This window comes from the organism of the source record quoted next, unplaced genomic scaffold (genome assembly GCF_019419815.1).
Source record: "Pyrus x bretschneideri cultivar Hongxiangsu unplaced genomic scaffold, Pyrus_bretschneideri_v1 Contig22, whole genome shotgun sequence".
NCBI lineage: Eukaryota > Viridiplantae > Streptophyta > Magnoliopsida > Rosales > Rosaceae > Pyrus > Pyrus x bretschneideri.
This window is the reverse complement of record NW_025999524.1, coordinates 6155193-6182929: the sequence shown is the minus strand read 5'-3', so window position 1 is coordinate 6182929 and position 27737 is coordinate 6155193. Positions and strand designations below refer to the sequence as shown.

Sequence of the window (27737 nt, the reverse complement as noted above, 5' to 3'; positions counted from 1 at the left end):
ATAAAAGATAAAGTAAATAGTAATAAGATTGACTTTTTAATGTAAAAATACGATTTTTCGTTAAAATATAAGTACTAAGAGCTTTTCGTTAAAATTCCCTTGATTTTTTCTTAATTTTGTTTTGGTTTTACCCTTTATTTTTTTGCTGGTTCTGTTTTCTTATTTGTTTTTTTCTACTTGATATCAATCGGTTAGTAAATGAAAAGTACTTCCTAACTAAATTCATTTTTAGTCCAAAACCAATCACATTTATTCAAATGGGCTGCCGTTTTTTTGTTTGACCTTTCATTTTACTAAGCCAGCGCAAATCATGGAATAATCTCAAAAGAATTTTACGGGTTTATTCTCTCACCATTTTCTTTTCAAAACGAAGAAGACCGTTAGACCTTAGACCAAGTTTTTGCATAAACAACATTATATAGTGCAGGGAATAAATAGTTTACATAAAACGAATTTATCGCAATCATGACTATCTGATTGTTTTTCTATCGAGCATCTTGGAGAAGTAAAAACTAATTTTGCCGCAAAGTCAAAGGTTAATGCTTTCTTTTCCAGTTTCTAGCATTCCTTGTTGTCCAAGCTGCTTCTAGTCAATGGCGCTAATTGCTCTCATAATTTAGTTCCGGTTGCCACCTCCCTAACACCAGTTTCATCATTGTTACCTAATTCCGAATTTGTTCATAATTTATTGCCTGCAAGGCTCTACTCAACCTAAGTAACGAATCAACGGATAAAAATAAAAATAAAAATAAAACTACTCGGATACAAGTCCACACTACTATTCTCGAAAGTGACCATAAAAATTATCTGCATACCATGACATATGTGGAGGCCCCAGATAACGACATGGTCCTCGTTTTTATAACACTTTATGTGACAGACGATTGATTTTTGACGTGCTTAACCTTCATGTAACTAATGTGATACAGCAAAACGACTTTAGCCAGCCAGCTTCATCATCTCGTGTCCCTAACATTGATTTAGCAATCGCCTCATGAACCATCAGTCAGGCCATCTCTTATGGCTGCTTAAACTGATGAGTAAATAGAGAATAAAAACCAGGCGTTATGTAACGTAACAATGGAAACGCTTGTTCTGCTCTAGTACACAATGCACCAAAACCGTGGTCATATGCTTTATCTATTTGGAGTTACTCTCTAAGGTGGTTGCATCTCTCATACCAAGACCGTTGTAGACGTGACACCATTGGCACAAAACCGGCGTTACATGTTTTTATGGAAAAATGATCCGAATCCAGCTCAACCCTAGCTGGACTCCCATAAACTCATTGGGAAGCCTCTTGATAGTAGTTAGCCGCAAAATCCTGCCGGTGTTACAAGCCTTCTAAGCCACAGGGATGTTAGGTTCGTTTAAATTCACAAAGGCCTCAGCTCGAGCCATGCGTGCCATTGCCGCATTCCAAGACACAAGATGGTTCATAAATGTATCCACGTACTTTCCCCTGTCATTCTGTTAACAAGTTACCCAAGGATCATTAAAAAAATTAGAGCCAGCTAGTGGAAACTAAATGAAGTTTGATACCAATACATACCTTGAAATCCAGATAATAAGCATGCTGCAAGAACGAAAGCAAAAGGGAAAAAGTATTAGCATATCTAAGAAAATTTCATCTCCCTCCCAACGAGAGAGGGAGGGAGAGGGGAGAGAGAGAGAGAGAGAGAGAGAGAGAGAGAGAGAGAGAGGGGAGGGGTCGGGGCGGGTAGAAAAGAGCAGAGAGCGAGAGATATCATTTACACACCTCCCAAAGATCCAAACTGATTATTGGCTGCAGGATAAGACATAATTAATGAAACTGCTGAAATAAGTGTCAGAATGAAATTGGGAAAATTTGATTTTACTTACTATGTCATCCCAAACAATTGGGCAAATGGCATTCGAAGTTTTAATTATCTGAAGTCGTCTCTCTTCTCTCTTTACTGGGAAAATGAAACAAGGAAAATTATCGATAACCAGAGGAGTTAATTAGCAAACAAGGTCACAAGATGAATTCTTCGGCAGGTTAGTACAGAAACTTAGTGCTGTTGAACTCCAAAAAATTAATCGAAGTTTGAGATTACCCAATCAATGAATATAAAGAAAATTCATTCTTTGAAATTCCAGACACATTAACTAATACATGTTCAGAAATTAACATGAGGAAGGACTTACAAACAAGCCAAACCCAGCCAGAGCCAAATAGTGTAAGTGCTGCTTCTGTAAACTTCTCTCTGAAATTTGAAAAGGAACCAAAATCCTTTTCTATCTGCTGGAGGACACCCAGTTGGGGCATGTCTCCTCCTCCCGGTTGCATGGACTCCCAGAAGAAGTCATGATTCCACACCTACAACGATAAAGTCAAAGGATGTCATCTCATAATCCCCAAATTAGATGTCGAACAAAGTCAACTTTACTTGTTGCAAATCACTTTACGCAACATGTCACTTGTTTGCAATGTTTTTTCATGCTATGACCAAGACTGGACTTCAACTTAGCGAGTCTTAAACCAGTCCAAAACTGCACTAAACCTTTAGGAACAACCTATCAGGAAAACTAAAAATTTGAAGAAGCTTTAGAATCAGTTCTGTTTCAGGCTACACAATTGTATCACATATTGTCTGGTGGTAGTACATTTGAGCCTAAGAAAGTCAACTAAGCATATAACAGCTTGTAGCTAAACGTTCCACATCTTTGATCAGTGACCCCTATGCAAGCTCATTGATAGCATTTAAAAATGATCCAGTCAAGAAAAGTATACAAATTAACTAACGATTTTGAAGATACCTGAGCAGCGTTGTTAAATTCAGGTAAAGGATTCCCATTATTATATGTTGCTTTGACAAGTTCATCGAAAGTGTAGCCATATAGTACGTCACTCTTCTCCAGCTGTTTGTTCAGACCTTCCACAGAGTTTCGATGATGGCCTCCCCAGTGAACTTCCAATGTTCTTTGACTCATATACGGCTCCAAAGCATCCTGAAAAAAGAAACATTACAGTTCAGTCAAGGAAGAAGATCATATGCATATTGCACGCATAATATAAATACATGTATGTATCATCACGTGACAAGAATAAGCAGCTCAAATCAGAATAGTAATCTCTCCACAGTAAGATTTATAACACGAGATGGATAACTGTCACAACTGAGGGCTTTCATAGAATCAAATGCTACACCACACAAACTTCAGAAACCAAACAATCAAATTACAAAAGTATCTTGCAAATCCAATCAGGTTACAACAACCCGAAAAACTTGTCTTGGTGCACCTAATGTGACATTAGAAGCTGACTTGGCCAACCCGATTTCATGTCCTTAAAATTGGTTTAAGGAGAGAGTAGTTTACTTACAAGTTTATAAGGAGGTTTCTTCAATCCATAGTAAGCGACAACTCTAGAAGCTCTTGGAGACCCACTGGGCTGTCTTTTCTGCTGCTTACACTGAGAACATAGAGAGCCAACAGACACGCATTCTATAACCAGTTGTTGTGAACAAATAACCACATCTTATGGCGCAATCGAAAATTTGAATTCATTACAACTTACAAGGGGCAAATAAACGCGGCAAACACAAACGAAACTACAACAAACTATATGGAAAAATAGCAAGGTACACTATAATTATGTACCGGACGAGGAAGCTGGGGACGCTTAAAAGAGTGAGAAAATTCAGTAAATAAACGGTGAGAGGTTGGAGGTGAAGGACTAGAAAAACAGAGTATCATTGCTCCTTTAACTGCTCCCCTCGCACTCAAATATGCATGTCTGCGAGATTACGATATACGGATAATTTAATTAAACCTTTTTTTTTTAATGGAAATAATTTAACTGAAATGAAGAAGCTAAATTTGAGGGCTGACATGCTTGAACAACAGAACATTAACATAATTGTGAGAGAGAGAGAGAGAGAGAGACCTTGGTAGTTGGTGTTGATGAGGAGCGGCGTCCGGTGGGTTGGGTGAGGTTTTCCAATTCCCGCTACGAGTACAGAAAGAGTGAGAAGCCTTCATATGAAGGGAAGGGGGGGAGGTTATCGTTTCGTCTGCAGCTTCTGTTCATTTGTTTACTTTTTCGTCCTCCTATCATTAACAATTTACAGTCTGACCAGAAAAATCACTGTTCGTTCGACTCAGGTCCATTTGTTTACTTTTTCGTCCTCCTATCATTGCCAGAAGGAAAATCGAAGATTTTAACTCCCCGGGACGGAAAAGGACCGGATCCTTTCCTTATGAATCTTGGGAATTCGTGATCCTAACCGTTCATCATTTATTGTGTGGTCAGAAATTATTTTAAAATTTAAAATTTAAAAGTAAATATAAATAGTACTTATCGAAAACTAACCGCACAATATACGATGAATAGTCACAATCACAGAATCCATAGGATCCTTATGAAAAGGATAAGGCGAGGATCCTATTCTCCCGCGGACAATATAACAAAATTGGGAATTCAAGATACTATCTTTTATACCATTTATTCTTTTAACATTCCTATGAGAGTATAAGAGTCTATTTCTTTCTAAATATTGAAAATTTAAAATACACAATTAGAATTTTAAGTGCCAACAACTATTTGTTTCATTTATCCACTTTTCGATTTTGCCACGTTTTCCTTGTACCAATTTCGTGGTATACCATTTATCGTCTCGTCTGGTTTTCTATGGTATGGACATCTCGAATTCGAAGTGGCTCTTTTCTCTAGAGTAGAAAACCAATAAAAATTTAGGAAAACTAATGAAAATGATTTGAAAACTTTAAGTTCTAACGATAAAGACAAAATAAAGAGTAAAGTGAATAGTACCTTGATTGACTTTTTAGTGTTAAAATGTGGTTTTTCATGAAACTGAACAGTACCGCGGACTTTAAGTTAAAACTCTCTAAAAATTTACCTAAGAAGTCATCAATGGATGGATAGATCCCTTTCAAATGGCTCATACAAATTCTCTTACAGTGAGCGTGTAAAAACATATTGCAAAGTATGAGTCCGCGGAAGGTAATAATTACAGAAAAATTACAATATGAAATGAATGAGGCATTGACCCCTCTCCACTTCGCAGCTTTGGATACCTGATCGATCATTTATGTGCTATGTCACGAGTACAAAATTGCAAAAGCACCATTCTTAAACCTGCATAAATGCACATGACAATGAACGAATCTAAATGACGAGATGATATATCTTAGAACCCCCAAGAGCACTTAAAATAATTACCGTGCGTAGATTAAAACTTTATCCAAGATACCGAAGCAAGACCCCGTCATTCCCCAGCACAAATCCTTTTTTGTCATCAATAAACCTGCAGCAGTATAGAAATTATAACACCAAGTTGCAGTATTTCAAATCCACTGAAAAATCTCTCGCGGTAAGATCGCTAAAGGGAAAGGAATTGTTATTGGCACTCCATAAATCTAATTGTGCACTCCAAACTTTCTATATTTAGAAAGAAATATACTCTTATACCCTCATGACGAGTGCCCAATCAGATTTTTGGAGTATCAATAATAGTTCTAAAGGGAATACCAAATTCACAGACAAACGTCTGGAAAGATTAGACTTACTTTACAGAGTATAGATTCGCTGCAATATTGTCCGCTGCTTTGTCACGTGTCCATGTCTTGCCACCATTGGTAGTTTGCAGTAAGATCCCACTTCCCCCAGCTGCCCAAGCCTCATCCTGCATGGTACAAACAGTCACTAAACATGTAAAAGCTAATTACACTAGGAGGGTTCAGATTACAGTAATTGAAGGAGACCTGCACGCTTATGAACTGTAAAACCATTACCTTTGATCGGTACCCGACATCAAGAATGCCAAAACCCCGGCTTTGGACTGGAACTTCTTCAAAATCCTCAGTTAACTGAAACAATAAGCAATAGCTTAGCTTCTGTACTACGAAAGTGACAAGGTTACAGGGTGAATTCTCCTTGCATGATAAGATTACAGGGAAAAACAGTATTTACTTACCCCGGTACCTTTGCTCAGATAAAGTCCCCCTCCACGAACAAGGAGCCAAAGACCACCATCAGCTCTCCATCCCATGTTTTGAATTCTTCTTGCAACTGTTCTGTTATGTGGCTGCCAGTATGGCTGAAAATGTAAAGAAGGCAATGAATCAGAGACTTCACAATTAACATGAGTGCATGAACATATCCCATAAACTTCAGATTTTCAGGGGAGTAAAAGCTAAAACCACAGTGATTAGACAGAAGGAAAAAGCCATATTGCATAGAAGAGGAGAAACTCACCTGGCCAGGCTCCCAAGTGAGATAGAAGTTACCACGGCTTGAGACAGCAACATATTTTCCATCAGGGTGAGCGATTCACAGAATTAAAAGTTCCGGTGTAGTAACTTGCACCACTAATTCCACTAGACACTGTTCTGAAAAAGTAAAGGAGATACATGAAGCTTGTTGCCTTTATATCATCTATAAGACTATAAAAGAGCAACCAACTTATGAAAATCTGAGGAAAACTAAAAGAAACCATCACAGATCTTCACGATAAACGTAAAATCTAAAACTTTGAAATATTTTGTGAACATCTTAAGTATTCAACAATAATCTTTAATCCAACCACTGAATGAAAACATACCTATTAAGGGTAGCGGAAACAGTCTCCTGAACAGCAGCCCTCCAGTTGTAGCCTCTATTTGATGTCACATAAATTGCACCTTCGTCAGTCACCATCTCTGCACTCTTCTCACCAGTTGCCTTTATATACACCTGGAAACATTACAACAGATTGACTTATCTCAGCTTACCTATATCCAAACGGAAAACAATGTTGATTACTTCATCCAATGTTTTGACTACTTCATAAAAACCGCATCAGCTAGATATCACTTAAATCGCATAGAATCATGCTAAGAAGGGATATTTGAGACTAAATAAGCAATAGAAAGGTTTACCATATCTCCAGGAAGCTGAGAGCTTAACGGTATCCGTTCCCAGCTATCTCCGGAATCAGAAGTGTGCAAAAGAATTGCAGGCTTTCCAACAATCCAACCCTCCTTCCCTTTGAAGCTTATGGCATTGAATCTGTAATTAAAATCTTCATCTTCCGCTGACGGAATCGAACGTGGAACCCAAGTTTCTCCGCCATCCTTCGTCTCTAAAAGGGTTTGCCTGGTCCCCAAAAGAAAACCTACCCACAGAAATTAACCAACAAATACTCAAATTTAATTCCAGATAATATGAATTTTAGCATAAACTAACAGCACTTGGAATTTTATCGCATGCATTTTCTGAGGAACCAAACAACAAATTATGGAGAGAGAGAGAGAGAGAGAGAGAGAGAGAGAAGTGGGTTTACCATGCTTGGGGTCCTCGGGTACAAAAGCAATGTCGAGGAGGACGACCCCTGGGTCGATAGGAAGGGAAACTTTCTCCCACTCCGAAAGCGCGGGATCCTCCGCCTTGGCCGGCAGTACGGATCCGAACAGCGGCAAAGTGGTGAGGGATAGAGACAGCGCCGCCGTCTCAGAAACGAAGTGTCTGCGACTGACGAGGGAAGAATCGGAGGACGAAGAAGAAGCTCGAGGTATAGATAGAGAGGTCCGGAAATGGCGAGGAGTGGTTGCGAATTCAAGAGATGGTTTCAGGTGAATTGTTGATTTGGAGAAGTCCGTCGTCAGTTGCAGAGTAGGCGCCATTTTCATACTCTCTCCTTCCAACAATCCCTCTCTCGCTCGCTCGAGTCTAGACCCCTCTCTTATCTCTCTTATCCGGAACAGAGAGAGATACATGGCTTCGCGGGTGATTTCGGAAACATCCACGTGGATAGGCCTTATAAAGTATCTATTATGTGAGTGTATATTGACTAAAGCAAGAAGGAAGAACCAACAGGGGATGTAGCTCAGATGGTAGAGCGCTCGCTTAGCATGCGAGAGGTATGGGGATCGATACCCCACTTCTCCATTTTTTTTTTGCCTAATTTTCTGTGTTTAAAATTTCCTTTTTTTTTTTTTTTTTTTAATTAATAAAAAATTACGGTTTAACACCTCAAGTTTTGAGTGTTATTGGACCTTCATACATTATTTTTAAAATATTTCAATCTCATTTTGCAATTTTACACATTTGTTATTTTTTTTTTATGTTGTCAAATGATAGATTTATTCAGTGTTATATTTTCTATTAATTTAATAATTAAATAATAACGTGCTGGGATCCACAATTTTTGGAGGCCGAATTTGTGTCATGGGCTTCCCCTTTGCACCTGCTCTACATTTACCACAGAAGTTTGTGCATCAATGAAAAAAGTCCCTTTTTTTTAATGGACTAAACATCGAAACCTAAATCCATTTTTTTATGAGAGACCCAATTGAAAAACTCCAAGCATTTCATGGGTCTTTATCCAATTTCTTCAAAACATATAGTACTGCATCAGTGGGGACTGATGGGAAGGAATCGGATAACTCGTTCTCCAACTCACCGAACCAAAGCGAGTTGCTGGACTGAGAGAGAGAGAGAGAGAGATGAGGGTGAAGAAGATGGAGGGGAATTAACTCGCTATTTACACAATACCACACATGACGGGCATACAGAAACTTTGCTCGTACGGTAAAAATCAATATCGAATTCATCTTTCCTATATTTTCACGAAACCTATTTCCTTTCCCCTTGCTGCTTTCAAATGATTTCCTCGTGCTAACTCCCCCCTTCCAGCAAAAGAAAACAGTAGAGAAATCAAATGGAAGAGAGGAGACTATCGTTTTCGAAACTGAATATATATACACATCACAACCTCTTCCCCAATGAAACAGGCTGATCACGGCCGAAATATTCTCATAGTTTTGGAGACCTGGAGTCGACAAAATGGACACCTGGAAACGGCAGATGAGCACCTCCGACAGAGTACATGGCCACAAGGAACTATAGTTATGTCAACTTCAGCGGTCAAGCAGACTCGACAAAGCCATGCTGCTTTTGCTGAATCGGCTTCTTTTGCTGCCGCATCAGCTTTTTCCTGAACAAATTAATCCTATCATATGATTTTTTTTTTTATTTTTATTATTTTTATTTTTTTTTTGTAGCTTACTATCTATGTAACAAAAGGATACGACAATCATTTGTAAATACGTATAGTTCAATCGCATACCTGTTCAAGCAAAAGGATTGTCTGGGACTCCTTTAACTGTTCTTGCAGCGTTATTGTTTTCTGCAGTAGGGACTGCTTCTCCACATCCATATAAATCCCAGCTGCAGAAAGCATCTCTTGTACGGCTTGCACCAGTTCTTCAGCTGATACTCGGCCATACTGGAGCTCTTTGCCAGCTTGCAGCTGCCCACAAAGAACCATTTCGAGTTACAGAAATGCAACAGAAAGATGCTATAACCCACAACTATTTCTCAAAAAATTTCCCATTTCTCACTTGGAGTGATTCCCCTGGTCCCACAATATTATGGATCTCACCTCATGGGAGAGTTGGGAAAAATCTGAGCTCCCAAGTATTTTTCCATTAAATAGATATGCAATCATGATAGTACACAATCAATAATGGCGAGTTGGTGGCAACACCAGAGGTGAACAAACCTGAGATATTGCTTCGCCGCTTCCAGAAGTTTCTGGCATTTCGACATGAGTTCTGCTATTAACTACTGCATGACTATCATCCACTGGCATTGGTGAAGTCTCACTGCCCATCGCTATACTTCTGAATGAGAAAACGTGTGAAGAAAGAAGAGGCTGCATCACACCTGTTAAGGTTTCCACCTTGAATCTGTACAGTGCTTGGCCCGCTGATGGTCTGACGTCATCTGGAACTCTACCATATTTGAGCTTTTCTCCATTTTGAGAGCGCCATGCCACTATCTCTCCAGCGTAAAAGGGCCTCAATGGATGAAATTGTACCTGATGAACATCTTGAGGCAACAGTTCTTTGCCTATCAAACCATTGCTGCCACTAGTTGATTCCGTTTCTTGCTTGTCCGAACAAAGTTTCAGAATATCGACAATTGCAGTTTCAGTGCCTCCAGGACAGACAAATAGAGACCCAATAGGTAATGGAGTAGGAGACCCCAAAACCAGGCTCACAACAATTGCAATAACATCAAAAACCGAAATGTAGGGTGGTGGTTCAGCAACTAATATACTGGTGTTTGACCGGTTAATGAAGTAAAGTGTTCGATGCATGGATCCATCAACCCACTCTGGTATGATGGAATCCTTTGCTGCTTGTGTAATGTCTACGTACTTTGGAAGAAGCAAAAAACGAGTATGAATGCATTTAACAAACTGCAACTTCTCTGCAACAGCTTCTAATAAGTTTTGTATGGTACCAAGAGATAAATTCTTAATTGCAGGAATGTAACTAGCCATGCTATTTACAACAGTCCATACAGCACCCTGAAGTGACTTGCTCAACAGTTTCTCTCTGATGGCTGCTATTGGAACCGGCCCAATGTAATCCAAAGTCTGCAAATGCTCCTCGTGATCTAATTCCTACATTGACAAAGCAAATTTTGAATAAAGATAAAGACAACTATAATTTGACCAAAACAAATAAGCTAATATAAAAAGTAATTAAGTGTCAGAATATCGTGCTACCTCAATGACTACATCAGACAGCTTTTTAATGCCCAAGACAATGCACAATCTCTCTGGAAGGTCTGGATGTATAAATCTTAACCTGAAAGGGTCAATGCATTTTATAAATCGGGATCCATGGGAATCAACATACACACAGGAATTAGCATGAACAAGTCTGCAGCTATCATCAGGGACTATTGCTTCTGATGTCCAACTGGGCCCATTGGACATGTCTTCACCAATCCCATCACAGATAAAATGCAAAATTTCAAACACCGCCCGGAGTTCATTTGGATTTAGACGCTGATATCCACAAGTTTTCTGGAGATTCAAAAGAAGATCCCTCGCAGACTCAATTGAAAGCACGTCCTGAAGTCCCAAATCTTTGAGAACCTTCAGAAAAGGAAGATATAAAGTAGGCAACTCAAAGGCAAATGGGGATAAGTTAATTGTTAGACGGGCAAAAAGCATGTTTGCTGTCACCAAGCGCGTTCCATTTGCAGCAGGTATAAAGGGAACTCTTTGCAACTCCATTTTATCTGCACAAACCAAAGAAAGCAGAATGTAAAAAGCTGATTAACAGTAACAAATGTTTATGGACTATGAAATGTAAAAGAGTAAAACGAGAACAAAAACTAAAAAGAGTTGGCAGAATTAACCAACACAGCAATTTGCAGTTGAGATGAGATATTTCCTCCAACACCAAAGGTTTTTTTATTCTTTTTGGGCTAAAGGTTAGAAATAGTAATAATGTACGAAAACAGAAGATCAAGTACATGTGAAGATTATGAATTAAGAAATGACACAAGACAGCAATTGAAAAAAAAAGCCAAGAATGGAGTCTACCTGAAGAAGAGAGGGAATTCCAAATATTATCCAAGTACTTTAACACTTCACAAGAAGCTTCATCAATAGTCATCATGCCTGATGCAGTTGGCCAATGAGCAAGTGTGTCTTCACCACCGTTTTTTCCAACAATCTGGAAAATCATGTTAGAAAGATTTTAGCACACAATCCATCATCTTAGATGAATACACAAGGGACCTGCCAGAGTTACCTGCAAGTGTTTTAGTACAGTAGGAAAAGATGGAGGGCTTCTAAGCTGGAGTGATCCCCAGGAATACTCAGGAGGAACAAAATTTTGTCTTGAAATAATGGGAGCATAACTCCAAGCCAGAGGCCAATCCCTTGACAGAATGGCTTCGCTATATGAAGTGAGTACTCTCTTGCCACCCTTTTTTCCAACAACATTTGGAAAACCAAATTCCGCAGGTATGCATTTAATTTTTCCAAGGAGATCGCAGAAGTTGTTGCCGTAGAGGACAGCAAAGTTTGAGAACACTGTTTCAACAACAGATCCAGCTAGTGTCCAAACTTCCACTGAAACTTCATTCTGAGCATTGCTTAAATCCTCAAAATCATCCAAATCTCTGGACTTCATGCATTCAGTTCCAAGAAACTCTACTCTTTTGGCACATTCAAGTATCACCTCAGATTCTGTTGCAGTTCGGAGACCAGTTTTTCTCAAAATGCGAAGCCACCTATCTGAATTAAACCTTTCTCCTGGAAACTTTTTCCTCTCTCCAGAGAAAACAGATGTTAGTAAAGCATCGCCAGGATCATATAAATCCTTGGGCTTAGACAGATATGTGCAAAACTCATCAGAATTCCTTACAAATTTAGCCTCCTTTAAAGCTTCAATTACAGAAGAATCCATTTGTAGGTCTTGCCAATTTGTGTAAAGATATATTAGTATATCCTCCTTTTCAGATTCGGGTTTACCTTCAAACCCAGGCAAGCCAAACCTTATTAAAATCTGCTGATCATGCAATTCAGAGACTCCAAGTGCTCGAAGTAATGAAAATTCAACTGAATCAGTGGAATAGGAGAGACAACGTTCATCATATGTTTTAAGGAATGAACTTGAAGAAATGATACACTGGTCATCACTAAACAATCGTGTGTATGAACCCACAACTGTTTTATATATAGGAAGCGAACGTAAAACTTCAAGTTCTTCCCCTCTAAAATTAGAGCCATTTGACAAAAAGTCATTAGCCAAAAGTGCAAAAAGTGCATCACAATTTAAAGCTGAAAGGGATGTAAGTTCAGAGAAATAGCCAGCATTTCTAACTGCAACCAACTTGGAAGCAATAATTTGCCCTAAAGATTGGCCAGGAGCAGGGAAGCAGTTGCATGAAACAGCACAGTCCATAAAAGCTATATCAAATATAGGTATGTTGCAGAGATTCAACAATGATAACAACCAAGGATGAGTGTTTTTAGCTACTTCAAAAGCTGAAATGTAAGCTTGAACAGATTCAGATTCAGGCATATCATTGCTTCCAGTTGCTCCCATTTCCAAGGCACCTTCTTGTGATGTTGGAATACTAACCAAGGGTGGAATGAAAACCAAATTACGCTCCCTAACACGACATAAGATTGGCCGACCAAGAAAAGCGGGAATGAGGGGCCAGTCAGAAAAGAGTAAGAGGTCTTCTGAACTGCCACTGAAATTTTTCCAGAAGAGTCTTATCCATTCGGGGGAAGGACCTCCTTCACCACCAAAGCTTGATGTATCATTCTCCCATGAAAACCAAGGAACCATATTTGAGCCCATTACATGATTCACCCAGTTACCATGAAAAACTATCCTCATATGACTGGCCAGTAGCTGAAGAGTGAAATTTTGCAGTTTTAATAATGATAGTAGCACACCATTTGAAAAAATATCAGCCAAGATTGACCTTTCCAATACTTTAGGGTGGACAAACTTTTCAGCCAAAGAAACCATCAACGCCTGTTGCTCCTTGTTCCCAACCCAAAGTTCAGTAATGCCCAACTTGGTCAAATGGTTTGCTGCAGTTGGGAATGGTAAACCTTTAAGCTCAGCTGCTATTGATAGAAGATTTTGGTCTCCATTTCCATAGATGCCATTACTGCTACCTGCAACCATGTTCCTCTGAGCCAAGGGCCCTCCAGCCCTACCAATATCCTCAACAACTCCTCGGCCAAAATCAAATAAAGCCTTCCCCAGATTTGCTACCATTTCAATTGCATCTCCTGAACTGCTAGCATTCTGCATAGACGATGCAGGAAAATTATGCATATTAGGGACTGAAACAGGAGCAGAACTGCTACCAACAACTTGACTTTCCCTATGGATATAGTTAGAGTTACTGTGGTCAACTGTCAGAGAATTTCCATTTGAATTAGATGATTCCCGAATCTCAATATCAGACAAGCAGTACTCAAGAACATCTATATACATATCAACTGATCGGAGAACAAAAGATGTTGAAGAAACTCTTAAAAGATTCCGAACCATTTTAGGTTTCACTTCCCGAACTGTAATCCCCAGGGCTTGAATTTCAGTTACCAACTCCCAAGGTACTGAAAACACAGGGTAGTGCTCCTTTACAAAGCTACAAACTGTAGCTGGAAGCAGATTACCACCCACCCCATTCCCTGGCTGTGAAAGAAACATACCCTCTTCAGCCTTGGCAAGGTTTCCAGAGTAAAGCTGCCACACAGGAAGGTCAACAACACGAGCATAGAAAGGCCTTATCACCTGTTCAATTAAGCATTCCCATTCTGGTTTCAGCACTTCCATTGGAACTAAACTACAACCATTTCCTTGTAGTTTGACCATATTTTGCACATTAGACCTTGGCCAAAAGGAATAAATTTTGTCTCCATAAGCCTTCAAAGACAGGCTGATTGCACGACTTACACTTGATTCGATTGAAGAATTAGAAGCATCTTTTCTTAACCTCTGGATTTCCAATATCAATTCAATGTAGGAATCCCGCACACATGACATCAACTCTCTGTTCCAGGCTTCCATCAAATAATTTCCAGCATCAGCCCGTGCCTCTTCTGAAGCTTGCTTTTCTTGGTAATTAAAAAGGGAGCGACCTCCATTGTGACAAACCAGGAAACATCCAAGAACAGTAACAGGTATATTTATACCACCAGACAGAGGAAGAGGGGACATGATAGAACTTGCTAGACAAACATCTGCAGGATGGCCATCACGGGATATATGTGCTGCAACTCCGGCAACAGGTGTCAAGTTGTATGCGAGATATCGCCTGCAAAGAAATAGGTGGATTTCATCAAGCTCGTTATTGTAGAGAACCATTTGTAGAAACTTATCTGAGAAGTTCCTTAGAAGGATATTCTCCATGTCAGCAAGTTTCACAGCTCAATGCTTCTAGCCATACTTAAAACAAGATGGTCTCCCTTGGTTCAAAGTCATTACTGGAACCATAAGAATTCTTATAATGTTAAGTCAAACAATTTTCCAGTTGACCCATGATACAGGACTGGATCCTTTTGCATGGAGAAATCCAGTCTAAGGAGTAAAAGTGCGTGAAAATGACAGTACGGATTATTGTCTATCCTGGATGGTCCAATTGACAAAAAAGAATATGAAGCACCTCTAAATCACGGAATGCAACTAATGTTAATGATTTTAGAAATTTATATTTATCACTTAAAATTGTACAGAAAGCAAACGCCATACAAATTTACAGATCCTGATAGCTTACTTAATGCAACTTTACCCGTCAAGTCATCTAAGTTTGCCATATATATGAAATCACTGATTCCACTATCAATTGTCCTGCCCTCAAAGTATTGACTTCGCAAACTAATCAAAGGGGGAGCATCACATGTATATTTTCAACTTTTAACTTCTAAATTGTAGACTCTGCAGCGACAGATCAGGGAATAAAAAAAATCTAATATCCACTTTCTTCCATAACATACCTATCTAGAGCCATGTTTCTCGTTTGCCCAGAGCCTAGGCTGAGGGCAACGAGCCATCGGTCAACAACTCTTGCAGTCCCATTGTTCAAATGTACATCTATTACATGCAATTTTGTTGCAGCATTGGAGCTATTAAACAATCGAGATATTTGAAACTTCCTCCACTTTTTCTCTGAAAAGGGATTTCTCATGATAGCAGATGACAAATCAATGCTAACTGAACAGTCCTCACAAGGCTGTGGGTTTCCTTCCTCCCATGTTGAGATTGACACCTGATCATAAATAAAAGTATTATGAAGTAAAGTGCTGTGATTAATAGCTACATACACAGAAAAATTAAACATTAACAATACCTGCATCACCGACTTTAAGAATATAAGTGATCTAGAAGAGTGCTCCATAAATCTGTCACTAATCTGCTTTATTCTCCTTGATCCAAGTTCAAAGCATTCAGAAGACAGAGGCATGCGAATAATAGTAGAATCCGATGATGGCCATGACATATTGTGACCAATCAGCATGGGATTAAATTGATCACGGAACCGGTCAGTCAAATTAGTACCTGAAGACCAAGCATTAGAAAGTTCTTGTCTTCAATTCTACTGATCACGAGATGAAACTGTGGCATGATGTTAAGTTACCACACCACAACCACAGAACAAAGTGGTCAATAAGAAGATAAAAACTATTACTTTTGTCATTGAGGCATTTCTGAGTCAGTTAAAAAAACTACAAAAAGAAAAGATAAAAGCTAAAAAACACTAGGGAAATCATAATGATTGTCAGAAAAGTTTAAATATGGGTGCAACATCATCCTTGGGGAGCAGACAATATATTGAATGAATGGCCTATGAACAAATACCTATCAAAGAAAACATTTTTGCTGCAGGAGCACAGGTTGACGGTGCAGCAAGCACCAAACCACGAGGATCAAACATGTATAAGTAGCCACCAGAAACCACTGAGAGGAGATCACAGACAAAATAACAGCTAAGCAAAGCCAAACCATAGTTAAGTGTACTGCCCCTTAGTCTCCATGGAGGTAGAAATTGGAGGCTGCTTACTTCCTCTCTACTCAAGCTAACCCCTTCTAGAATGGCTAATAGGGCAGGCCCTTGAAATTCACCTGCAGTAATCACAATTTTGTAAACAAAATTAAGCTTAATTCATATGCTTTGCAACTAGAAGAACATTACACCTAATCACATGTTAGGAAATAAATTAACTCATTCAACAATAAATTATACAAATATTTCAGTTACCCATATTGTGTTGCAACAAAGACTGGCGAGGATGTTCCCTCTTGTCAAAGATTAGGTGTAGCTTAGTGGCTTTGCAGCAGTCTGCCAACTCAAGTAGGTCGAACAATAAAAGGTCATTGTCCCCATGTGATGCCAAAAGCTCCTTTATTCTAGCATAGTCCATGCAAGGAAGATCTTTAGTCATGTCATCATCAACTAAAGAGAGGCAGCGAAGTGATTTTACCCCCAACCTACACGCCAGATCATTGCTAATACTTGGATGTATAAAATATTTCCCAATGGGAGTACTGCTATCCATCCATGGTGCATCATTATACACAAGATTGCAAGCATCCATAAGAACTCCAGAAGAATCTGGAATTAAGATTGGAGTGTTAGATGCTTCAAAAAGTGGCTTCTCTGAGCAACAATCTGCTACAGCATCAAGGATACAATGGACAAAATTTAACTGATCTGTTGACAACGGAAATCCTTTCACATCATTTCGCAATCGTTGTAAGACATGCAAATAGTCCCAAATATCAAAACTAATTCTCACACCTAATTTCATGAGCAGATCTCTGAATTCCGATAATTCAGAAGGTACAACATACAAATATGGTGTAAATTTCACAGGTGAATCAAATGCAAGAGCATTTGGAACAACAAAGTTATCCCCAATCCAAACCCAGGAAACACCATCTAATGCTGATTTTAGCTCTGCAAATTCATCAGTGCCAATATGCTCTTGCATCATTGAATAGAGTGATGGAATTCCATCAGAAAGTGCAGCATCAACAACAGGTAGATCAGATGGATGTAATTTGAGCTGTCTATATAACTTGGATAGCTCAATCAACTGTGTGGATAAAACATGTATGTTTGGGCGATCCATCCAACCAAGTCTTTGTTGCAGGTACAACGAGCAGGATTCACCCTCTAGTATATGCATTGAGTAGGATACCACAAACATCTGGGATTTAGGTCTCACTTTGCATGGGGGTGATACATTGTTACTGGACTTCAACCACGGGATTCCTTTTAGAGGTGGATCAGCACATACAGGACACCAAGCAATAGTCCTCATTTCAGACCAAAAATCCTCTTCTGGCTGATCATCAATCAAATTACTTATGAAAGAATCTATGTCCAAATCCTCTAAAATTTGGTTCCCATTTCTGTTAAGAGACTCATCATGCATAACATCGCCATCCTCAGCTGCATTGTCCTTGTGGAAAATTGAATTCTTTGACTCATCAAGATTTCCTTCCTCCCCAATCGAGAGCTTAAGTGAAAGAGCATTTAAACAAACAAGCAACCTCCTTGCATAGCTTAGCGTCTCTGATTCGCCAGAATCATGCAACAAAGAAACTGATCTAGCACAGTCGAGCAAACCAGAATAGCCCAAAGTTCTTCTGAGTCCAAGCGTAACTAAAATATCCAAAGTTTCTGTATCTGAGAATTTGTCAGAAGGGAAAAACACTTCTCTGTGTAGCACCTTCCTAAGTGCAGGCACTCGAGGATCATAGAGCCTGTGAAACAATAATACATCAAATAGCATTATAACCATAAGCTAATTAAAGGATGTAAGGCACGTATGGTGAAAATAGTGTGTGGTGTTAATAGATGACCTTGGAACTTCAAAACTAATGTAAAAAAACATATTTATATACTTCATCTTGATACCATTTACATAGATATGGAAGAGCAAGACATACATGTAAAATTCTAAGCATCAATATTAAGAAGGATCTTATAGGTCCAAAGGTGTTGGATAAAATCTTGGTCTTTTTTCTTTTTCCTTTTTTACCAAACTTTGTTAATAATAATAGTAATCAAAAAACAATGTATAAACAGTCGGGGAACAAGATGTCCACCATCCTGTTAATATAAATCTCATAAAAAACAAACTCAAACTACAACTCTGTCACTTTGTTCAAAAAAACAAAAACCCCTACCTATATCTACACCACAGCATATGCCTTATCTAATACTAGGACAGCACAAATAAACAGTACTAGAAATGAATATAACAGGATGGATTTCATCTTGGTTCAACACTAACTCATGGAATTTGAGCAACTTTGTACTTATTCATTCACCAACTTGAACTTGCTTATATAAAATAAATAAATAAAATAAACAACGTTGACAACATAAGAACCCTCTTTTTTTTTTCTTTTTTTTTTTTTTACTAAGACAGTATTTTATTGCAAAAGACAATAAAACAAGAGGACAAAATATGTGGTCAAGAAGACCACTAGGATTAAGAACGTTAAATTGCACCAAGGACCAAACCATAAGAATCCACTGTAATTAGTATTTAGTACTAGAAACCTGTATCACAAAAAATCTAAATTAGAAGTCTCTTAACTCTCTTCTCTGCTATTTGTGTCAGGGTTTTGTTTGCTGTTTGAAGTTCAATTTTAAATTTGTAACCTAAAGCTTAGAACCTATAAATAGGACTCAAGAGGTTTATTTTTTTTATAAGAAAGAAACTTATATATTCCATATAAACTTAGATCACGTAAGTTATACCTGGAAGGCTGCTGCCAAGACCCATCGGCTGTCAAGACAAAGGGTATTTCAGAAAGTGTAGATTTCAAGGAATTATCCGCTTCAACTAAAAGCTGTACACCATGCAGAATAGCTGAAAGAGATCCCGGCTCTGAAAGAAACTCTGGCAGGCGGTTAAGTAGATGATCTTTGTAGAATTCCATCCTGGAGGGTTCTTTGATCTCTAAATATCTTCTCAGAATACTTTTTTCCTTTTCTGATTCCGCGCGTACAAAGTCATCACTCAAAAAGTCCTCCTGAATGTCACCAGGTTTAAGCAATTTGATAGGATTACTCAGACTTACTAGTTTTCTACTTTTATATGACTCAAACATAGGAAGGTGTTTTATGATGTCTATATGTTTATATTCCATTTTTTCTTCGATAAACCATTTGGACTGAAGAATGAAACTCCGAAGTTCATGCATCTCTCCTTCCGATGCATTGTGAAAAAGCCCCTCAATGTTCTCTGACCTACCTGCAACCGCCAGAAGTGCATTTAATAAGCCAATTGCTGTTGGCAACTGCACAAAATTTTTCAACTGTGGATGATCTATCGGAAGGTCTTGGCTCAGGAAAACGCATCCTATTTTCAGCAACAAAGATGACATGTTCTCACTCCAGCCATCATCCTTGATTACATTCGAATTTTCAACTAGTTGCAGGAGACGATAATGCCCAACAGGCAATATTGGCCACTTAGAAAAAAGTGACAAGTCATCACAAGATGACCTCAAATAGCTCCAGAGAAGTCTTATCCACTCTAAACTTGGTTGGCCCTGCTGACCAGGAGCCCATGTCACCTGTTTTGCATGATGCCACTCTGCCGGAAGTAATTTCAAAAGGAGTTTCTCCAGTAAAAGGCAAGACAGGAAAGAAACATTTGAGGCCTCGCTTTGGGCTATGAAACATAGCTTCTCATAAACTCCTTCTGGGATTCCACAATCTACAAGTTGATTAGAAACCGAATCCTTGAGAAGATCATACTCATCCCCTCGTGCAATATATATTCTTTCCCCAACCCCATTCTTGTCAAATGTTGTAAATGAACCATCAGCAAGGGGTAGTAACGGCAAACCATATAAACCAGCAGATTGGACGGGTATCTTCAAATCAAGTAAGCAATATTCAAGGGTCAATATCACTGTGTTTCTATCCTTGAATTCACGTTTCCTTCGAATTAACAAAGTTTTTAACAACTGTGGTGTCAAAAAATGCAATGAGGGGCAAACGTCCATAAATCTCTCTACAATTGGCTTCGAAACAGTGACCAGAGGAAGACCAGCATCTGATAATGCTTCAATAAGCTCATCCACCTTGTCAAAAGTAAAATCAGGGAATATGGCTTGTTTTGTTGAGATCCACTGGCCACCTCGAGCTTTTGTATATAATACACGAAGACCATAGTCAGCAATGAAAGTGTAGAGTTCCCGCACCACTAAAGCCCAGGGTTCTAATCCTCTTGTTTCAGGCCAAAGTGAAAAGAACAAATCACATGGGCCAATCTCCAGTGCTATCTTCTCTAGCATGTGACCATAAGCAGGGGCAACAACACCCTCAAGCAGGTACATATTCCAATCTGAGCGTTTTTTTCCACCACCAGCCATGTCGCTACCAAACCAGATGTCTCTCCTATTTGATGATAATTCGAAATATGCATTAACATGTGCCGGGAGACCAGTACTAATTGGAAGTGGTAAGAAACAGAAGGCACGGCCTTCAAAATATTTCCTATCTTGAAAAGAACCTGTGGAGACTTGAAACGCATTTGAAGCACTGGCATCAGTCATCTCCGGGATACCGCTCATTCCCGAACCAACCTTGACAGATTGTAAATATGCAGCAACGCATGCCCAGGGTATATAACTTTGGGACTTATCATTCAAAACTGCAGATTTGTTCTTAGCTTGTGCACCACCTAGACACTCAGATGTTATCCAGGAGTGTGATAAACTACCAGATGAGTTTTCTTCTGTAATTACAATCTTCTGACATTTATATGGCAAATCACTGTCCATTGACTTTCTCAATTTCTTTAGGAATTGATCTTTATCCATTCCGCTATGCCGATTCCCATCAAACAAGCTAAACACATCCTGCAGTCCATTAGGGCCCATTTCGGGCTCGCTATTGCAATGCTTATGGACACGATGTAAAAGTTTCATTTCATGTCCACTTCCTTCCTTCACAAAAACAGAGATAACTTTCACATTACGTAGAAAAAGCAAAGTCTCAGAAACAACTTTAGAAAATGAAGCAAACAGGGATATGACATCTTCAGGTGCATATCCCTCCTTCTTTATTTGGCTTCTGGAAGCAGTACTGGCACTCCTGAGTGGAAACCGGAAAAGGGTTCCAGGAAATGGATGTTGCAAGTCACACCCAAAGTGTAAGAAAGGAGAAAATTGATCAGGAAATTGTTCCATAATCCTTCTTCCCGCAAATTTAATTCGAAGGCCGGGATGTGATGGAGAGATCCCAGGCAAATTACAGGCATGAGGATCAAACATAACAATGTTTTCACCAGAAACAAATGTGGGGATGTCTGTGAAATGATAGACACAATTAAAACCGAGCCCAAATCTCCCAATTGCGAAAGGCTTCTCTAGTTTACTTTCTTGGCCAATGCGTGAGATTGCATAGAGATCTTGGGGACCAAAGACAGAGTCATTAAAACAATATAAAGCAGGGCCTTGCCAATCTGCCATTTCCGGTGAAAGAACAGAAGAAGTCCCATACTGAGTTTTGTCCAGGAGAAAGGTTACCTCAGAAGCTCCTGCATCCTCTGCATTTTGAACCAGCTCAAATAGAATTCCAGGTCCATCTGCATACATCTCAAGAATGTGTTTAAGTCTAGTTGTCAAGGCTTCATGCTGTCCAAAAGCTTCAGCAGCTCCAGATAAACTCAAATTCATAGAATCAGCACTCTGAGCTAGCAAGGTCCTGCGCAGAGAGCAAACACCAAGCTTCTCTGCAACATCAATAGATATGTTCCCGTGCACAAATTTCTGAACTGTTGTTCTTCCAGTCAGTGCCAAATTAGGTGGACCGCCAAAAAGGCTATTGTGATCCTCTGAGCCAAGCAACCACGGAGCATCATTATAAACTAAGTCACTGGCAGGGTATAATCTGCCTGACATGTCCGGTAAATAAATCTTAACTTTCTGGTCTTGTATCTGAACTTCAGCCAAATGCTGTACAATCAATAAGGCTGCTCTCATTTCCCGTGCATGGAGAGGAGAGGATTCTTTCTTCAAAGCCATTCTACATAAAATACTAGCATAATCGGTAAAGTTCAAGAATTCTCGAATACCAAGTTCTATAAATAATTCCTTGAAAACAGCTAAATCAACTGGTATGACACGTATATAGGGAGCCATATGAACAGGACCATTAAGAACAACCTCGTCTATTGTTGCAAATCCATCTCCCACCCAAACCCACCGACTACCTTCAAGAACAGCCTTCACAATGTCCATCCCATCTGAACCAATCAATCCTGTCAGCATTGAATATATCCTTGGCATTGCCAAGGCTAATTCCTGACGGAGAACCTGATCATTCACAATCTCGTTATTTTTTCCAAGCTCAAGTAGTTGGGCTGCAATGACACTTCCACCAGGTGGAGAAGACCATCCAAGAGCAGATGATAGTGCTGTGGATGAACACTCTCCATCAAGTATTCGCATGCTGGCTGAAACAAGCCACATATCTGCTTGCAATCTTACAAGCTTCGGTGGAGCAACAACAGATGACACAACAGGCCATGGTAACGTTTGAAATGGAGCAGAAACTACCACTGGGCACCAACTGATCAGCCGAAGATCATTCCAGAACTTTTCGAGGTCAGACTTCAAGTTCCGCGGTTTGAATGCGGTTGCAGCTCGTGACAGCATTCTGTTCACTGTTCCTTGATCATCATTTACAGGATGGGGTATCCATTTCATTGCATTAACTTCTAAGTAGGACAGAAGTATCTTGCCCTTTAAATGGGCCTTTTTCTGATCATCATGCATTAGCCGTTCTACCTGTCGTGCACTTTGTATGACTGTCTCAGGGGTCACAGATGTTCTAAGGCCCAAGCCTTGTAGCATGTCCAAAATACCAGGCTCTTGAAAAGAACCATAGGGAAAACAATCAGAATCCTCTAACAGTGCATATAACTCTTCATTGCGAGGATCATATAATGCAGTAGGACACCTAAGAGCACCACCGAGTGTTGGAATAAATTCTAAATTTCTCAAATAATCCCTGAAAGATACATCCTCAACACACAACTGTGGCAGGTTTTGCAGAATGGAAAGAACAATGCTGTCACGAACTTCAGGTAGTAGCTCCCCTACTCTGTTTAACACCTGCTGCTTATAGAAGCGTGCCTTCCCCATTCTCTCAATGCCAAAATATCTTAACAGAATGTCAACCTCAACATCTGACGAGCTAATAAGGAACTCAGCTCCAAGAAAGAACTCAGGGATGTCTAAGGGTGGTAAGTACTTCTGCGGATTTTCAAGATCAGAGAATTGGAAACTTTGAGTAGATCCACCACCATAGACTTTATACATAGGCAGCCTCTTGCAATTTCTTATGTCAGACTCATGCAAACAGTCTCCAAAATACCACTTCGGATCAAGAAAAAATGCACGAAGTTCATCCCTCTCTTTGGCTTCCAAATTATCAAAACATGTTACTACGCTGCCATAATTTAAAGAGACAGCATCATATATAGAGTCCAGAAGCCCTGCAGCATTACCATCACTTACATAATGAGATAAATCTGAGTGTTCAACTCCATAATTGGGGTTCAGGATCTTGCAACCAATTTTAACAAGTATTTCTTTCATCTTGTCAGAAAGCTTTTCTGCATCGATCAATTTCGACTGTCTAGAGGTTCTGTACAGATGGCCAGAAGTAGTTGGCAAAATGGGCCAATCGCTAAACAATGACAGCTTCTCGCACTGATTCCGAAGATACTGCCAAAATAGCACAAACCATGTTGAAGTGGGGTGATTATGACAGCATTCTGGGTCCCATAATACTTTGCTTTTGTATTTCCAGTCAGCAGGTACAAATCTTGGATAAAACTGAAGGAAGCACTGAATATTGAAAATAACAAGATTCGCCTTGGAGGACTTAGCAATAGCAGAGAGTCTACTTAGTACGTTGATGGGAATGTTCTTGTCAATTACTCTATCATATAAATGTTGAAGCAGCATGTATTCTAAGTCATTGCAAACAAAGTACGAAATTCCTTTGGAGGTATCCGACAATGATCCAAATTCACCATTTGCCAGTGGAAGCAAGGGCAGGTTATATGCATGTGTTCCAACATCAGCATCAAGCAAATCTTCAAGACAATATTCCAACAGTACAAGCTTGTGATATTTTCCCAGGGTAGAAACAGATCTACACTCTCTGGCAAAACAACGTACTGCATCAGGAGTGACCACCTTCTGCTGAAAACTGGAAGCATATTTCAAGAGCATGTTAAATAGACCATTGTGCAAACACACAACAGGCATTCCTAGATCAATCAGGGCCTCACTAAGTTCCTTACTCTTAGTAACTTCCTCGTCATGTAGAAAAGCTTCAATTGGTGACACCCATTTTCCACCGTCAAGATCTGAATACAACACAGGAGCACTAGAAATGTTTCTGTATATATGCTCAACAAGAATATTCCACGGCTCTTCAAAAGAACCATTAGGCCATAAGGAATAGTACAAGTTCCTGGAATCTAGCAGCCCCCTTACACCAAGAAGAAGTTGCGTAAAAGCAGGTGCCACAACATCTTCTAAAAGAAGCCTGTTCCATACAGAACGGATTTTCCCACTTCTGTCCATGTCAGCCCCATACCAAATGCCACGACGATTCGAAGAGACCTCAAAGTATCCATTAACTTGTACATTGAGGCCAGTCCTTACGGGCAGAGGGAGAAAGCAGAATGCACGACCAAGCTTGAGAGTCTGCACAAAATCACATTACACCAATATAAGTTCTACTGGATCTTAAAAATAGGAAAGTAACTCAAATGCAACTAAATAGAGAAACCATGAAAGTATTAGATATCACAAATTACATGTGCTGAATTATCGGATATGCAAGCTGCAACTGATCCCCATGGCAGCAAGTGAATATCATATTCCTTAGAAGCTTTAGCTGCAAAAGAACCAATCCTACTGGATGTGGATGCCAGCATCTGCACTAAATAAAAACTATCTGTCTTCTTCTCAGATTGGGTCCCAATTGTTGCCTCACTTAAAAACTCTACTGAATAGGAGTCCACCTGACTCTCTGTAGAGTTTACCGACTTGGGAAATCTCAACGCTGCTTGCCGGTGCGAAACAATGTCATCACTGGCAGAACTGACCGAGCAGGAGTAAAGCTTCCTGGGCTCATAGTCCCGGTCTTCCCACACATACATTTCAACACGCATGACATTTTTAAGGAAAAGTAAGGTGAAAACTCCTTCCTCATAAAGCTGAACAAACAAGGAAGAAAGGTCGTCTTGGGAATACTCTTGCCTAGAAAGCTTACTGGTTGCCGCCTGGTCTGCATTCCTTAGAGGGAAACGGAATAGAGTTCCTGCAAATGGTGTTTTCATGTCGCAACCGAAAGCACAATAAGGCAAGAACTGATCTTTGTACACAGAGATAGCTGAAGAAGAAACATAGTCAATTCGCTTTCCGGGATTGGATGCCGAAACCTTTGGCAGAAAAATGCCTTGGGGATCAAACAACACCACATACTTCCCACTCACAAACGACGGCAAATCAGTTAAATGGTACACTGAGTTGAACCCAACCCTGAAAATTACACAGAAATAAAAGAAAATCAGAACCCTAAGTCTCAATTTCCCGCCAACAGCAAGCATTACACAGAAATTAGAGAAAATGGAAAAGGAATTACCCGAATCGGCCGGTTTTTGAGGCCTGGCCATGCTTGCTACTCCCGCCGATCCTCGAAATACTTACAAAGTCTTCCTCCGTGAAAACGGCATCGTTATAGGCCAGGAGCGCGGGGCCTTGCCACGGCGCCAAGGTCGCCGAAAGAAGGGAGTCCGTGCCGTGAAGTCTACGGTCGAGACAGAGTCGGACGGTGGTAGCGCCGGCATCGTCGGCGTTCTGGATGAGCTCTTTGAGCACCGTCGTCCCCTCCGGGTAGTTCACTAAAACCTCGCGGATTCGCCGCGTCAGGTCAACCTTTTGACCGAAGTCTTCGAGAAAGATCGACTCCGGTGTCGACGCCGGAGACGCCATTCTGTATCTTGGTCTTCTCCGGCGAGCTTTGATCGTTGCTTATTTTTTATTTACTTATAACCAGCGCCATGGAATTTGAGGCAATCACAGGAGGACCGAGAGGAAGGAGGTGGGTGGATTTTTCTATTGTGGGAGGGAGACTACGAGAAAATGAGTGGGGAAATTTGCAGAAGTCGGAACACACCGACGCACACAGTGACGTGAAACGCAATGTAAGAACCATAATCACTCTTTTGTTTTCTTGGTTTGGGCCTTATAACCTTCTTATTGGGCCTCTTTTGCTATCAATTTATATGGAAGCCTGTTTCATGCAATCCGTAAGCCCAACAGCCCAAGGCCACATCCAAAGGAAATCTAAAAATCCAAATTAGTTTATGAAACCTGAGGAAGCTCTTTTGTAACAAAATACCAGACGCAGCGTAGTGGTGAGAATCGTTTTGGAATTGTTGTACGAGTACAGATGTTCTCCGAATCTTAAAAACCTAAGCCTAAGAATTAAATGATTCGAGGCTGTTGAAATTTGATTCAACGGTGACAATTATTATAATTTTAGATGGGCTCCCTGTTTGTTGCTGTTGGATCAAATTTCAATGGCCTGGATCAATCCTTAGGCTCAGTTTTTTTAGATTCGAAAAGAATATGTACTCTTGTTTTACACTTTCGTAATACGTGTCAACAATTTATTGATCGGGGATGCCATTAGGAGTGTGTCTTGGTTGCAAGGATAGATGCTCTATTATAACCAAACATACCACCATCTTTCAAGCATCTGTTAAACAAACGATCCACTTTTTCAACACATGATAAACATCTATTGGCCATATGCCCGTTTCATGTAGGCCATATGCCCAAGTCAACATCCAATGAAAATCTCAAAATACAAATAAGTTAATGAAATTCAAGAAAACTCTTTTATAACCAAAGACAAAATGCAAAACAATCGTTTTGAATACATGTGAAATATATGCTGAACGGGTTATGTCACCAAGAGTATGTCTTGGTTGCAAAAGAGAGATACTCTCTCATAACCAAAAGTATCATTTTGCAAACATCTGTTAAACGAGTAATCGTTTTTTTAACACATGACAAATATCTATTAAACAAGTGTTTTCACTAAAATTCACATTGCAAGAGAAATTATCTTCAAATACAAAAATGTCATTCTTTTATGAATTAAAAAAAAAAAAAAAAAAAAAAAAAAACTAATGACGTGGTGCGGGTTTCTCCATCTTTTTGCAGTCAACCAAAAAGAAAAGATAGGGTGGAGGGAGCTTCTACGTGCGCATGAAGTGTTTGGTGCACCAAAACAAATGCCCATTCGATTAAACTCGCATATGATGAAAAATTTAAATCAAAGAGCCGGGCAGACAAAATCAGGATGCCAAAAT

General features: G+C 39.6%; 3 protein-coding genes and 1 non-coding gene across 5 annotated transcripts; 1 reads left to right on the top strand and 3 right to left on the bottom strand.

The window, feature by feature from the left end:
• Positions 1–761: 761 nt before the first annotated feature.
• LOC103943209 (superoxide dismutase [Fe] 3, chloroplastic) lies at positions 762–4070 on the bottom strand. 2 transcript variants are annotated; one of them, XM_009353446.2, is made up of 9 exons: positions 3911–4070; positions 3625–3760; positions 3347–3436; positions 2782–2973; positions 2170–2341; positions 1864–1937; positions 1760–1786; positions 1553–1576; positions 762–1470 (listed from the first exon to the last, which is right to left on the bottom strand). In XM_009353446.2, the coding sequence occupies exons 1-9, from the start codon at positions 4003–4005 to the stop codon at positions 1345–1347; spliced, it is 936 nt and encodes a 311-aa protein (XP_009351721.2). In that variant the 5' UTR covers positions 4006–4070; the 3' UTR covers positions 762–1344. The 2 variants fall into 2 exon arrangements, with proteins under 2 accessions (XP_009351721.2, XP_048441228.1); XM_048585271.1 differs by lacking the exon at positions 1760–1786.
• Positions 4071–4801: 731 nt separating this feature from the next.
• LOC103943208 (photosystem II stability/assembly factor HCF136, chloroplastic) lies at positions 4802–7689 on the bottom strand. The gene is given in 10 exon segments (NM_001302282.1): positions 4802–5122; positions 5207–5291; positions 5554–5669; positions 5779–5853; positions 5961–6083; positions 6242–6304; positions 6306–6375; positions 6588–6718; positions 6904–7139; positions 7308–7689. Coding segments are annotated over 9 exon segments (1227 nt in total). The 5' UTR covers positions 7654–7689; the 3' UTR covers positions 4802–5122; positions 5207–5224.
• Positions 7690–7839: 150 nt separating this feature from the next.
• Positions 7840–7912, top strand: TRNAA-AGC. Its single transcript has one exon. It is a non-coding gene; the product is annotated as a tRNA-Ala (tRNA).
• Positions 7913–8470: 558 nt separating this feature from the next.
• Positions 8471–26369, bottom strand: LOC103943205 (sacsin). The gene is made up of 13 exons (XM_009353442.3): positions 26000–26369; positions 25170–25896; positions 19076–25056; positions 16559–18069; positions 16159–16422; positions 15650–15858; positions 15297–15568; positions 11581–14617; positions 11370–11502; positions 10542–11062; positions 9528–10436; positions 9093–9275; positions 8471–8960 (listed from the first exon to the last, which is right to left on the bottom strand). The coding sequence occupies exons 1-13, from the start codon at positions 26347–26349 to the stop codon at positions 8763–8765; spliced, it is 14295 nt and encodes a 4764-aa protein (XP_009351717.1). The 5' UTR covers positions 26350–26369; the 3' UTR covers positions 8471–8762.
• Positions 26370–27737: the final 1368 nt, after the last annotated feature.